This window comes from Tinamus guttatus, unplaced genomic scaffold, assembly GCF_059628265.1.
Source record: "Tinamus guttatus ecotype Peru unplaced genomic scaffold, ASM5962826v1 Tinamus_guttatus_pri_ptg000060l, whole genome shotgun sequence".
NCBI classification, from domain to species: Eukaryota; Metazoa; Chordata; class Aves; order Tinamiformes; family Tinamidae; genus Tinamus; species Tinamus guttatus.
Window position 1 is genome coordinate 10,104,721 of NW_028288594.1, and position 15,449 is coordinate 10,120,169.

Below are 15,449 nucleotides of genomic sequence, written 5' to 3' on the forward strand. Positions count from 1 at the left end.
TCACTATTCAAACCCTTTTTGCAGCCTACAAAGGTGCTGAGCGCTGCACATGCCAGCCCAGCTCCTTAGGAGAATCAGCATTTATGGTACTTCCAACAGAAAAGAATTTACGACCTATCCATGGAAGACATGCTCTGCTAACCGAAAAGCAGACAGCAGCTGCAGATCGTTTCTTCTCCTGTCTTTTGCCTTTAACCATAATTTTTGTAAAACTTAGTGCAGAGAGCTGCTAGAGGTGCACACATACTTGATGTGTGTTTAGTCACCAGAATATAACTGTCTGAATAAGCCAATGCCTTCCCAGAAACCCTAAAGTCAACAAGTCCGTCTGTCCTGAATTACTTCCAAAGGTCTCAAGCAGAATTGCAGAGCCGCAAGCTGCACTGCCTGTGAAGCTGCTCGGACTGTACCGAAGTTCTAAATTCAGATATGAATCACAGCCAATGCAGTTCTTAAGCCTATGCTTAAGCAGCACTTAAGTCTTTTTGAATTAATCACATGCCCGGGTGCTTTTCCTAAATTAAGTTTTATTTCATTTAAAGAATGAGTTTAAATTGATGGCATTTAAAGTAGCATTGTTTTGCATCTCTTCAGACAGCTCCAAAGTAATTTTAAACATCATTCAGATGGAACAGGGAATGCTATTAAGGTGCACTCTACCCTTTCCAGCACAGTGTACATTAGGGGAACACACACTGTATATATATCTGTGTATCTATATTATTAATCAGTTAATGGACCTGCTGATAATGTTGCTAAATCTCTGCTATGCTACTGCAGGCATTTTCACACAGGTGCTGCAGTCCCAGAATGGGAATGTGCTTTGACAAAGCCTTAATAAATCATACTGCCAGTGGCAACATCTGCCTTTCTACTTTTCCTGCATTGTAGCCGGCTGACATACTGTTGTAAACACACAAGGTGAATTTTATCAAACCACCCACAGAGCTCACCTGGACTTTTTTTTTTTTTTTTCCTTGAAATACAACTTTGGCCATTTTTTCCCTGCCAAAGATTTCCCATAAACAATCAAGACAGGGAGTGAACTGAAGGTGCAGCACAGGAAAACAGCTGCTCTTCAGATATTGAATAATGACAGAAGCCCATGAGCATCACACAATTGTATTTGTATAGAGGTATCAAAGGGCACAGCTTAGAGTAACAGGAAAAATTCCACACAGAATAGTCTAGAGTCTTTGCAACCAGAATTTTGCAAAATATTGTTATAAAGATGATAATGCCACCCTCAACACCACAGGAAAACATAATAAATTATTAAGCTGGCAGGTTTCGGTAGCCTCACACTTTAATACAGCTTTGCAGAATAGAGCCTGCAGCACAGGCTAAGAGAGGTTGTGAAAGCCAGCACAAGAATTCCCAGCAAGACAAGGAAGAAAATACTGCATCCTTCGTTTGGGTGAGTCCCATCAGTTTAAATGAGACTCTTCCCTGCTGCAAAGCCTCACTGAAATCAGAACACCCCACAACTACGTTCACCCCACAAAACAAGGAGAGAGCTGCACATTTTGGGCGAGGGGGAGGTATCAAAGGGGGAGCTTTCTTCATTGATGAACTGATGCTAAGGCCTTTTAAAATGTGTTAAATTTTATGAGGTGCTGAACAGTTTGAATAGTTTAAAATGCAAAAAAAAGGCAAAGAAATAGCCAGCCACGTGTGTGGTTATGGATCATTTAGGATTAGGCTTTAGGAATGTAAATGAATTCAGAAGGAAATAACTGTGGCTGCTGAATGGAAAGATCTCTTGCTAATTGTTCCAGGGGCTCAGTGACCAGCTAAAATATCTAACTCCATCCCTCACTCTCCCCCAGCTATGGTTATTCTGAATCAAGATCTCCACCAAATGGTACCAAACGAAACAACTGCTTTAATTCTGTGTCAGGGAGATGCCAAAAGTTTCCCAATAGGACCAGCTCATTTCAGAACTGCGTGAACTTCTGCTGCAGAAAATGTGATTTTGAAAAGTTAGACCAGAGTTTCGCTGTGTTCTGAGTGTTTTCAGAATAACCAAAGCAGTTCATTCATTTCCACTTCAACAGGAGACACTGAATTACTGTGTTTGTTACCACTTCTGTTCAAAAGTTTTATTTGGCAGCCCTAGAATAAAGGCTCAAACATAAAACAGTTTAACACAAGAAAAACAGAACTTCGGGAAACTGTTTCTACTCTTCCCTCTACAGATAGGTCAGTTTTTAACACTTGGAAGATTTTTAGCATAAGTTGTAGATCCTTCATTTAGCAATAACTCAGAAAGGCAGAGAAATAATGAGTTTAGGCAAACTGCAAAAAGTGGGAAGCCTCTCCCCTCCTCCCCAAACATATACAAGCCAAAATTAACACCAAGATTTCACTCTGTCATTAGCAATATGTTCATGTGTTCCTACTTCAGAGGAAATTATAAATATTTAGCTTTATTATCTCACAAAATCCAGACAAACTCTGCACCACAACTTGAGACTGGGACATCATCAGGTCAAGAAACTCCACTGATATCACACACAAAAAAAGCGAGACCAAACAGCACCAGTTATTTGCAGAGAGCAATGATCCCTTCATAACAATAATATTTGGGTTTTGAATCCAGAGTCATTTTTTAAACAAGACAATGCACTCTTCCTTGTGTTTCTCAGGAGAAAGGTCATCAATGTTAAGACACTTGTAAAAACTATGTTTTCACTATTTTCAGTCTTCCAGCATTATTTTTTTTTTACTTTTACCAATGTGAAGTTATCTTGATGGGATGTGAATTTATTTGGCATATTTCCAGATGCTAGAGGCCCAATCCTCTTATACAAACAGTGCCATTGACCGGAATTGCTTGTGTCTTTATACTTTCCTAGCTTAGGGAGGCTATTTTAGGAACACTGCATCAGTACATGCTACTTGCAGGCAAGGAATCTGTGCAGATTCATACACTACATGTGCGAGACTTACTGTGGAAAATTAGTAGAAACAAACATAATTTCTTTCTGTACTCAAAACACAGCTACTGGAAGATAGGCTTTGTAGCTATGAAATCTGTAACAGAGGGCAGCAGTGCACATCTGGGCACCTTACAAGGTGGTAACAGAAACCCTTTACTCCAAATGAACATGTCTGTACTCCATCAATCTCCAGCCACACAAGATTTAATTCCTGCAATTCAGTCGTTCCGGCAGCAGCCACAGAAATCACTGAAATCGTTTGACATTGCTGAGTTGAGTGGATAAGAAATCAAGAATGTCACTACAGTAAAGACTGTCTGCTGAGAGCGGCGAATGCTGCTGGCAAAGGCCGTGTCCTGGAGAGTGTGCAACAATTCTCCTCAGTTAGTTGCACTGTCCCATTGCTAATCCTGCTTTCTAGAGCTGGCAGAAAGACTGTGCATGACATGTTGCTTGTTTGGTTTAAGCCTCATTAAAAAATAGAATGAATGTGAACACACACATCAATTGTATATGTGAACATAAAATGCAGTATTAGAGCATGAAGGTAAGAATACTTCAGACATCCTAAACATTTAGCGTTTCTCATTGCATTGTTTATTCTGTGTAACTTACTTCTATGCATTAAGTAATTAAGACTTCTATATGCAAACCCACTGTAAAACATTAACTGCTTCTTAGCATCCCTCAGTAATACTTTTATCCTATAAGAATCTATAAAATTTATAGAGTTAAGCTTTATAGTCTTAGTTCATAAACTTAGCAGCTTAGCAAAGACAACTCATACAATATAATATTTAAATTGCTGCCTTAAAAATAAACAGCTAAGCAAAAACTGCCTGAAAGAAAAAAAAAAAAAAAAAAACTCTCAAAGCACTAACTGAAATCCTAAAATATAAATTGATGTGGCTATGAATTTCTAGTTCAGCAGTCCAGAATAAATATTTATAGAAAGCTTGAGTCCAGGAGAAATTTTGCAGGCTTTCCTCTCCTTTCTAGTGCTTTTTTTCTCAAAAGTAAAATTGCTGTGATCTTGGTAAGAGCAACACACACGTGCACTCAAAAGTAGCTACGTTTGTTTAGGTTGTGGACAAAAGTGCTTACTCTGCATGTACTTTCAGCAGAGCTCCATTTAACTGAAGTCACTAGCGCTCCTACTGAAAGACCTGAACAAACCCATCACAATGTTTGCCATGACTATGTAGTAATCGCCCAAGCAGACCAATCTTTGACTACCCCTGCATTACTGCATCTCAACAGATAAACAAACTAGAAGAGCTATGTACTAGGGACAGGGAGCTTTCAAGGTATTAGGGACCTAATTCGGTCACTCTGTTATCATTAAGGCTCTCAGATCAAGGACAGTCATCAAGACATTGGTGACATTTTCACCTGTTTGGAAAACATAGCTTTTTCTTAAAAAAAGAGAAATCATTTATTTCAGAGATATTTACTTTCAGAGATAGACAGGATTACGTGCAAGGGAGTGGGTGGTAACTGAACTTCAGGAAGACAGCAGTTGGTACCCAGCCCAGTAACACACTTTTAAGTGATCTTGTACAAATATATATATATATATATATATATATATGTCTGTGCCTAAGAACCCCACACAAGTATCAACGAGAGTAGCAGCAACCATTTTTCCTGTTGTTTTGGACAAGAAGGTCATCAGAGGATGGACCAACTGTTAGTGTTAAAAACTATCAGCAAACATACAGTAAGGCTCCAAGGGGACTAGGCTAGGGGACTAGGCTACCACAAAATAAGCAAAAATCAATACCAATCACCACAGTTCTTTACGCTTATCATAATTTGTATTGCTTATTTAATAAAGTCAGTGTCCTGGCTTTTAACATAACTTGATAAGCTGCGGTCATATTTCATGTGCTGTTAAGAACTTTTATTTAGATAAGAAAGCCCAATGCTACATGATGAGTTTGACTGCCAGTGGAACTGGCCACAACAAAGAATTATGCAGTAGCCCAGAGGAAGGGAAAATAGGCTAAAAAGATGACGTTATTTTTTCAAATTAGAGGCAGAATTGAAGAATAATTAGGCTCTGTTGAAATTTCAGAGATTTATGATTAACTCTCATGAAATAAATAAAAAGAAAAACAAGAAAAATCACTGACCACTTCCACTCTGACTTACTCATCCTCAATTTCTGAACACATTATTTTTGTTCATTTATTTATCTCAATTAATTCTCTTCATTGTATCTCCATTTTCTTTTATTCCTTTTTCCGCACATTTTTAATCCTTTCTTCTCTACATTGCAGACTTTATGATTACTCTTACTACTTATTTCATCACTAGTTCTGTAAAAGACTGAATCTCCTTTATACCACAAATATTTTACATCCCCTGCAAATCTTTCAAAATTCAAGAATTCTCTTTGAATTCAAGAGATTTCTCTTTGATTTATATTTGAGAATTATGGAAAAGAGCAGGTCCAGAAATCTCTACCAAAGAAAATTATTGCCTACAATATCAAACCTAATGGTAGGAGACAGATGACAACTTCATCTGATACATAGCCATGCTTGATGATAACACATCACAGTATTGGGTGATCACAAAATATAATCTCTCCAGAACCAAAAGATGTTGGTCACTGCCTTCAAATCAGGGGCAGGTAGATGCGATTAAATCACAAAGATTTTGTCAAGTTTCCCATGTGATTTTAACTGCTTCCTCTTCAAAAGCTTAAATACTTGAATCATTGGAAATCATCAAAGAAAAAATAAAAAAATAAAGAGAAAGAGGTAGCCAAGAGGAGCACAACTGTATGTTCTGGCTTGAGCTAAAACTCCTGCTTGAGGAAGGGAGTTGAATAGATGATCTCTACAGGTCCCTTCCAACTGCAACCATTTTGTGATTCTGTGACAACACCACTGGCTTGGATAAATACCATACAAAATCAGAGATTCTCATTAACTCCGTATTTACATTAGTTGAATGGTCCTTAAAACGTCTAGCCATAGTACGGCATGATTGTTTAAAAAAAAAAAAAGATTTGGTTGGAATTTGAAGATTTTTAGTATTGTTTGGGATTTCTGAACGTCTGGCAGCTCAGAGCAACTCTGTAAAAGGTCTGGCCAAACCTCCTGAAATCCTGGCCATTGCTGCAGTGCATGCTCAGATCAGCTGCATGGGACAGTGCACTGAGGTCAGAGGTTTGCGGAGCCACTGGATACCCTGCACACATGCCACGTTGAGCACCTTCCTGTACTTCCACCTGGAAAGTGCCAAGCATCGCTATGATGATGGTGATAGTTTTTCCCTGCAGGCTATACATTGCACAAGAAATAGAAAAAGGGTGTCAACACATGGATGGACATGTCACGTGGTAAAGTGAAGGGGCATTCCTCTCTAGAAAGAAACATGCCCCAATGTGTCATATCTGGCTTCTTAGAGTATCGCAGTACATGGAAGTTTTAAAGATTCAGCATAGCTCTTCCCACAGCTCTCACCCAGTGTCCATCTTCACCAGACAATTGTCTCCCATGAAGACACAGATTTTTTCCCAAATTCTTTCCTCATGGGGTCCAGAGCAGTCATCCCCCCAGAAAATGCAGATCTCAAACCACTGTCAGCATCATGCAATTAGCTGAGCAGTACATTTTCTAACAGTGAGAGCTCAAGCCAACAGCAAATGATTTTGTGCCATGTCCTCATCTTCTATCATTATCTGGGCTCCTCTCATTTCAGATCCTGCATCTCAAATCTAGACAGACAGCATAATTGGGACATACATCCGTAGTGCTTCCAAGTGATGCCTGGAGCACACATTGCTGCCCTAGGTCCAAAGCAAAGAAGATGACACAGGCTTTGCCACTTAGTGGTATGGCAGACAGAAGGAAACAGTTTTTCTGTTCAGGTAGATAGCAATTTTAAAACGCTCTGATAGTTTTCCCCTTTCAGCACTTCTCCTTTTTGACACTTCTTCCCTACCCTTTATTTCTTAAACATACCACACGAATTGGTCTCTATTACAAAACAAGAAAGTTGACTTCCCTGTTCCCTCCTATTTCTTCCCATCTGACCTCACTTTTTCAGGCAATGTATCTGCACAACCCCCCAGCAGCACAAACAGCTCGAACTAGCAAGTTCAAATATGTCATTGGGCTTACTGTGAGAGAGGAGAAAAAAAAAAGAAAAGAAAAAAAGAAGAAAAAAAGAAAAAGAAAAGGGGTGTTGCAACACCAGGAGATAGGAGAATTAGAAAGCACATTAACTAGAAGCAGGATTTGACATTTACCTGGTTTACCTTAAAATTTACCATCCAATTCACCATCTCTTACTTAAAGGAAAGGCAGGACAGTAGCTACTTAACACAAACATCGAACTACTAAACCCAATACCTACTCAAGCTCTGCTTGAACCACATATGCCTGTATATGACTCACATGAAATGTAGCTCGCTGAGATTAGAACATTGGACTAGATTTAGTAGTCTGGTATCTCCGAACTGGCAACAGACCATACACGAAGGTTTGCATGAAGTAGAATAAAACCATAATGCTCGGTTGCCAGCGGCGTAGTGCTTTATCCAAGGGGAAAAAATTCTTTCCTAACCCCCTAGGCAATCAGTTTGTGGTCCGTAGCATGACATTTGGCCGTTCTTCTCAAGCCAAGCTTTAGCACAAGTATTCTTTAGACTCATAAAATTAATGACCGCCAATATTACCTTCAAAAATTATATACTTATGCAGCCAAAGCAGGTTTAGCTAACTGCTTGCAGAAATCAAATGCAGAGGCTAATATCACTCTGAAGAAAGGTTTGGTAGAAATCGGCATTCTTTGAACTTGTCCATTTTTTAATGCTTGGTGTATTCAGAAATATTCACACCATGCTTCTGATGCAACCAGTTTGCTACTTAAGATCAGCTGAGCTATGTGTGGGCAGCTAATCACACAGTTATCAGCTAAAAATGACTACTGTGGGCAACTGCCCTTTCTGTTTAAAGCAGCAAGCCTGCAGCAGACCGCTTTACTGGTCTCAGAAGCCGAAGCTTAAAATAAGGAGGAAACAATCAAGAGAATGTGGTTCAGTGGTTACAGGACAGTGAAGACTATTTTCTATTCTTGGCTTTTCTATCATCTTGCTGTAGGAACTTAATCCTCTCTGTGCCTTAAAGTACCCTCCCAAACAAAAGTTAACGTGGACCTGGGAAAGGAGGATCTGAGCACTAACATTTGCTGACAGCTTATGCTTGCAGTCAGGAGAGCACAGGTCTCCTGGGGCCAGGCCTTACTGCTGCTCTATTCACCTACACAGACCCGCAGGATTTGGGGGCCCCAGTGGTTTATTCTGGTGCAGAAAACGGGCTGCTTTCTGAGATTTTCCCAGAGAATCATGAAAGAACCTGTCAATGCCTCGAGACACAGAACAGGGAACTGCAGGACTAGCTTGCTGTCTTAAAACAAGCATGGAAAGGCTCAGAAAGCCGAGGAAAAGCAGAACCTAAGCCTGAACACTATCACAGGCCAACTCAGGCTGATGGCAACACTCAAGCTGTGGGTATAGGAAGATCAGAATGGAATCATGGTAGTATTTAAATAGTTGCTAAGTTCTACAGTGGAGTGGGAATGTAGATCTGACTAAAATAGTCCAATATTAAGAAATGTAATTCCTAGATGTAAAGAAGTCTTCACAAAAAGATTTGAGATATAACACAGGCCATCTTAGGTCTATGAGCCCATAGTCTTGGAAAGGCCAGGATACTTAGAAATCAGGATACATGTCCTGAACAGGATCCTAAGAAATCAGACAGGCAGGCTGGCACGCAAATTGGTGGAACTCTTGTTCATTTGACTGTATGGAAAACTACACTATTTACATAAATACTGATTTTGAACTTTTGCTATAGAACAGTACATCTAAGCCTGTGAGAGTGGGACAGGCCAAAATTAATTTCTTTCTAAACTGGAAATGTAGTTAAGGTTCTTACACTGATCCGCCAGCACTGCTATGGTGTTCAGTGCTGTATTTAAAGTATCCTGCACTGCTGCAGAGAATGAAATTTGGGAGTAAGGTCAGGAATCTAATCTGATTTCAAGTGGTATCAGCGCGATCAAAATATGACCTTGTCTGATAATTTACAGATAGTTACTTAGGTGCTATGGCCAGAAAGGATTTCTCTGTCCTCCTGTGCGATACTTGCCACAGAAACCCTTACAGTATTTACTGCAAAGAAAGGAATCATGATTCACTACTATGCCTGTGAAAGTTAGGAAATCTGGTGATGCATTTGAAAGATATGCAATCACAGCTCAATGGAGCAAAGCTCTGATACATTTTTGATTACGTATTAAAATGACTAATACAACAGACAAGCAAAGAGTTTAAAACAAAGCCTGGTAACATTATTTGGGCTGTTTTTTTTTTTTTTTTCCAGGAGCATCTTAAAGGCTCTGACAAGCAGGAATGACCTAGCACAAGGCAGGCAATTACTGCCTTGAGCTGTTCACCCCAGGTGCTCTGCAATGAAGACTAGTTCATCAGTCAACTCCCGACAAACTAGGTATCCACAACACACCACAGTAATTTGTGAATGCTTCTGTAAAAATCAGCTCAGCAACTGCCTGGCAAACAACTGAGGTGCTTGTGCTGCAGAGAGGGAACACCTGGGGAAGGTAACTTGGCCTTCACTCGACACAAATTTCACCCCTCAAACACAGCTCCCAGCCAAAATCATGCTCGTATGCACAAAATATGACAAATTACATTTCTACTCTGAGGTCACATTGGAAAACTGAGGTCTGCAGTCACATGTGAATAAATTTGTTGAGCTATTGGTAAGAAAACCAGGGTGATAGTGGAGGGATTAAGAGATTTTCTTGTTAACAGGAATTATAGTTCCCTTCTTCCTCAGATTTCCTATACTTGTAGGCAATATTTTCAGTTCATGCACTGTCCTTCATCTTCAATTGCCATTTCACACAACTAATTCTACATGCTGTAGGAAAGAAAGGCAAAGTTTGACTTTGCAGTTCTCTCTTCCTTGTTCACTCAATGAGAGCGCAGGATTGTCACAGTATCAGATTTATACCCTGTCTTGGATTCTTGAAATGTTTGTTCTTTCTGATAAGATAAATTCCACTGTTGAGGAACTCTTTGAAGAAAATCTCCTGTCTAGCCATTTTTAAAACTTTTATTTTTCTTTAGCTTAATCCTAGTTTAATACCTACACTGTATGATGGACTATCAGCAACAATCTTTCATAACATCTGTAGCCCATTTCCCACCACAGAAAAAAACTAAGTATGTTCAGTAGCTATCACTGTCACTAAATCTTAGTAAATACTCTTCCACTGGACCTCTGGAATGGTTAAGCAATAGAAAACACAGCATGATCCTAGAAGACAAACCCAGATGATGATGAACCCAGATGATATGAGCTAAGTAGACTGCAGTCGCATCAGACTGCAGTTACAGAGTGGCAGTGTTCATCCAGCCTGTAGTGTTATGTCCCCTCACCTTGTCATGTAACCAGAATGGAAGCACAAGCAAAATACTAATATGAATCCAGCTGTGAATAACAGAACCAAAAACAAGCTCCCCAGTCACATTACTTTACAAATAATCCATCACGCAGACAATTTTTATTAGTATGCTCATTACGAAAGTCAGTTTCTGGAGCACAAGGTACTACTAAGGAGAACATGCTGTGTTCCATTACCCTCTATTTCCAATTACCATAAGGTAGGATGTTCGCCCTCTCCTTGCTCCCAGAAATGCAAGTTCGTATCACAGTCTCCAGCTAGTTTGGATTCCAGGAAATTTGGACTGATTCACAATGCTACAGATTGGCTGTTTTGTCTGTGGCTGTGTTGCATGCTCCTTCTCAGCTGTGTTTGCTGAGAGGCAAAAGAAAGCTCTCCCCCAGGGCAGCAAGCTGCACTGAGCCAAAACCAGTCAATACCCCATGCGCAGCAAGAGGTTGAAATGGCAAAGGCAGCGGCCGTAATTGTCTAATCCCAGTTTGCCAAGCAGCGGAATAAAACATAACCCGTGCTGCTGCCCACAAAGTAATTACAGATCTCGCATGCATTTCAGCAAAGCTGCGGTCTTAAAGCCTAGCACTTACAAAGCACTTGAAGTAATAAAGGGCTACTTCATCTACATGACATGCATGCGGCCACTGTATTATAATTCCCACTTTATGGAAAATTAAGGGATTCAGACATGCTCAAACACCAAATCGGCAGAACTGGAATTCAAATTTTCAAATATGTTCAAGCAAAGACCTTAATCAAAGCTCAGTTCTTTCGAAGAGTTTGTTAAGCCTGTCACTTCTACTCAGTTAAGTACTCTAACTATTTTATCCAAGCTGCTGGAATGAACCCTTAGACTTTATCCATCCAGGATTCAAGGCAATGATAAGAAACGGGTAGGGATATCAAACCCAGAAAGATTAATACTTTAAAAACTAAACTGAAAAAAAAAGAAATAAACAACACCCCTCAAACCAGACCAGTGATCAAACTCTAACTTAAAGGCAACTAGAGTTTATAGTTGCTTCCATTTGACTAATAATAAAAAGTCTGCAGGATGCACCGAAAAATGAAAATATCCTACTCAAAGTTTGAAGTAGGAAAAGGGAGAAAGCAAACACAGCTACATCACATGCTTCATCCTTGATTTCACTTTACTGTTATTGCCTGGCATACAATTGTCTGGAAGATGCCCCTACAAAAGCAATATGTTTTTTTCAATGTTTTCAACTGAGTTTGAAACTAAGTAATGTGAGATAATGGAATTCTATGAAAAATGCCGATTTTTCCTCAAAGAAATTCAGTCTGAGAACTACTTCTGAGTTCTGTTTTTTTTCCACTTAAAAATTGATACACTTCAAAAATCATTTTTCTGTACAGTTTCCTTAGAAAAATTCCAGTTTCTACTCTGATCTTGCATAAACAAACAAATAAGATAAATATCAGATGCCCCCTACCGGTTCTCTGTTTATGTTAGAGCTTTCAAAGTTATGAATTTCCCAAATTCCTTTTAGCCCTTGCATTTGTTACAGCAAAGTTGCAGTTTCCTGCCTCTGTCCAATAAATCCCACCACTTCAAAGACTTGGACTACAGTCAGCTAGATGATACAGCTGTCAGCACACAGGCAGAGCATGACAAGGACAGAAAGAAGATAGAAGGGACAAGAGAAAGAAGTCACAGCTCTGGAAGAAAGATCTGGGTTAAGGGAGAAGACAGGGAAATAAACAGAACAAGAAAGAGATGATACTGGATTGAAGCACAATGGAAATACAAATCCTAATAAGTACAATTCTGTGTCCCACTGAAGGGAAGTGAAGAACCTGGGGTTCCCCCACCACCACACACACTTTATTCCCGTTGGTTTAATATGCTTACTTGATGAAAACACTTTTTCCTCTGAAAATACTCCTTTTGCTTTCAGTTAACTATGCATATTGCAGTGGTGCAGTTAAATAAAAATTTCACCAGCTTCTCTCTTTGCAGATTCCTAGTTTGACTATTAGGAAGCACATACGACAATGCAGTCACTTTTGTTACCTATGAAGCTCTCTAAAGAGGTAGCTTTGGGATTAAAGGAAATGAATATACTGCAGAGAAGTATGTACCTTTTCTGATTACAGCCAGGTCTGGAGCCAGTTTTCCACTGATACTATGCACAGTGCCTGACATAATCATCTAGGTTACACCTAGCAGAGCACTCATTTCTCCTCTGCTCATAAGCTGACCTGTAATGTTCCTGCCCCCTCTTATTGCCTGGCAGGAGAGGAAACATTGGTGCACTCTTCTAGATGTCCTTAATATGGATGCAATTAAAAATTTCACTATTTCTGCAGCCAACTATGCAGCTTCAGGAAAGGACAAGAACAAGTGGACAAGTTCACCATCATTTCCATTTCTTACCTTCCCCTCAAATCTGGCGGTGGCTCCCAGTTGCACTCGGATATTCCGAGGAGGAAGGGTAAATGCAGGCGCTTCTGCAGGCACAGTGGGGCTCAGTGTCAGGGAAGTTTTGGAAACTCGAGTTGACGTCACCAATTTTACATCCCCCATGATGTGAACTGTAAAGAGACACACGCAATTGTGTTATTTAACTTAGAGTAATTAATTGCCTATATTAGAATTGCAACTGAGAAACATATTGAGGATACATCATTCTATAAGTTTGTTACATTCATATACCTAGTCTTTGGTATAACATAAGAAATGCTATTTTCTGGGTGGTGAACCATGACCAGGAAAGATTGCCTGGTGTACCTACAGTTGCAGACAGGGTCACAGCCTTGAAGTGAACTCAGATTGAACTCCCAAGTCCCAGACTAGCGCCTTAACCAAAAAGCCATCCTTTACAACTGCATTAAATTGTAATAACTTACTTCAGGAAGATATTTTCGCAACGTGACTTTGATTTTCCTGGCATAGAACACACCAAAATCAGTTAAGTCTCAAAAGCAGAGCCAGTGTTAAACAAGTACTTGTGAAATAGAGGCCTCTGTTTGCACTGGATTTAAGTTGCAAGTGGGAATGTGGAAAATCTGATTTTTCATACCACACTTTGAAGATCTTAAGAAATATCTGGATATCTCCCTCCTAAGCACAGCACTCTTAGTACGTAACAGGCATTTTTGCAGAAATTCCAATTCCCTTGCTTAGTGCTCTTCTTTCTACAGCACATAGACCAGGAAAATAGTAGAAAGACCAAGTTTCATAATGCTACAAAAAACTGTTCAGAAACAACTCCTCTGCTATTCACTCTATTTTTGTTAACTGAAAGCAAAAATTAAAAGAAACAAACAAACAAAAAATAGTAGCTTACCCTGCCAGTTACTTGAAGAACTTCCATTTTATGTAAGTTCCACTCTAAAATACTTATTTAATAGACAAGCTTAGCAGAGAATAAAGCGGAGAAATACTTGGTCAACCAATCATAGGGAACCAGTGAAGAGAACTTTGCTTGCAGGTTGTAATCTTCTGCCATATACACCAACCCATGATGGACTGCATGTTTATTCATCCGCTTTTGCAAAAAGGTACAATAAATAACACTTTCATCAATAATAATGCTTCAACTTAAGAGAGAAAAAAAAAAAAAAAAAACAATGAAACAGAAGCCACACTACTCCTGCCTCATCCATGTATATATGGAATAGCTGTTCCTGAAAAGGCCACAGAGTTTGGAGAACAGAGGAGGAGAAGTCATCATTGTAAAGAGGAACGGTATGTCTGGGCTCTACCTTGCTCTGACAAGGGTAGCTGACATGCTGCACCATTACAGCATTACCTTCCCACTGCTCCTGCCATTCCCAGGCATCTCAGCTCACCTAGATAATATTGTGCCTCATTCCCAGGGTCACGCTGCACGTGTGCACTTGTTAGGTGGCCCTGTCCCAGTGGAGCTGAGTTTGGGTGAACACCTCACCCGCTGCGCCTGGCAGGAAAAAGGCCTTCCCATCGTGTTGCTCCCTATGGAACATGCCTTCCTCGCAGGTTCCCCAAAGAAGCAGGAAAGAGTGAGCTGCTGGGAAAGCCAACAGCAGCTCTGCTGGGCTGCGTGTGCTGTTGGCCAAGCATTAACGGGGAGTTATGCTCCAGCAGCACTCTCTGAAAAATGAAGTAGCATTTCAAATATTGCTATTTTTTAAAATAAACTTTTGCATATTATTGTTACACCTCAAGTTTTTCTGCTGCCGCAGAAAAGTCCCCTATTGCCACAGAAAAGAGGGATGCAAAATATATGAAGTACCATCACAATCACAAAATAAACAGGTTGGAAAGGCAACCAAGACAGCCATGTTTTTCTCTAATCACTGTCAGCTACAGTGTTTTAGCACACACGTTCAGGAGCAGTGACAGGAGCTGTTCTTTCCACCTTAAGTGGTTTTGCTGGCTATTGTAGATAAGAATTAACTGTATGCAGAAATATTTTGACAAAGCTTTTTCAAGAGTATAGAAAGGTCAAATCCTGTAGCACATCATGGCTCTCCAAGAGCCCAACCCAACCAACCATCCTAACTGTCTCCACGGAAAGGTATCTGGAAGCTGAGAGCTGATCTCACAGGAATAAAGCCAGAACCAAGGCTGGTGGCTTCATCTTGCCTGTCTATTCTAGGGTCACATATGTGCTTCTGAAAACCCAGTCACAGATCACAGTTTTTCCATTTTGCACTTCTGATATGCTCCGTTCTCTATGCCAGTGCAGTGTGCCTATGTCAAGGAACACATTGTCTATATTTATTAAAAAGAGAGTCAAAGGCAAACTCCTCTCCTGGAAGTTAGTAGTCTAGAAGTTAGGCAGCTCTTCTGAACTAGTAGCCCTTGCTTCTCCACAGTCAGAGAGAGACATCTCCAGAGATGCTTCTGTTCTAAGCTGCAGGAGCCACAAAAAGCTTTCTGTTTCACAGTACATACTTACCAGAAGCTGTGGTTTGGAAGGCAACCGCTTCCAAGCTACCACTGGTATGAAAAAGTATTTGTCTGAAAAGCACAATCGATTTTTTAACTAAATA

General features: G+C 40.0%; 1 protein-coding gene across 1 annotated transcript in view; it reads right to left on the bottom strand.

Annotated features, from left to right (window-relative positions):
* The window catches only part of MYLK (myosin light chain kinase), a 181,923-nt gene that overhangs the window by 120,592 nt on the left and 45,882 nt on the right, over nucleotides 1-15,449 (bottom strand). Inside the window, exon 2 of the mRNA XM_088519567.1 lies at nucleotides 12,847-13,004. Coding sequence (XP_088375693.1) covers nucleotides 12,847-12,996 — 150 coding nt within the window. The 5' untranslated portion in view covers nucleotides 12,997-13,004. The remainder of the gene's footprint in view (nucleotides 1-12,846; nucleotides 13,005-15,449) is intronic.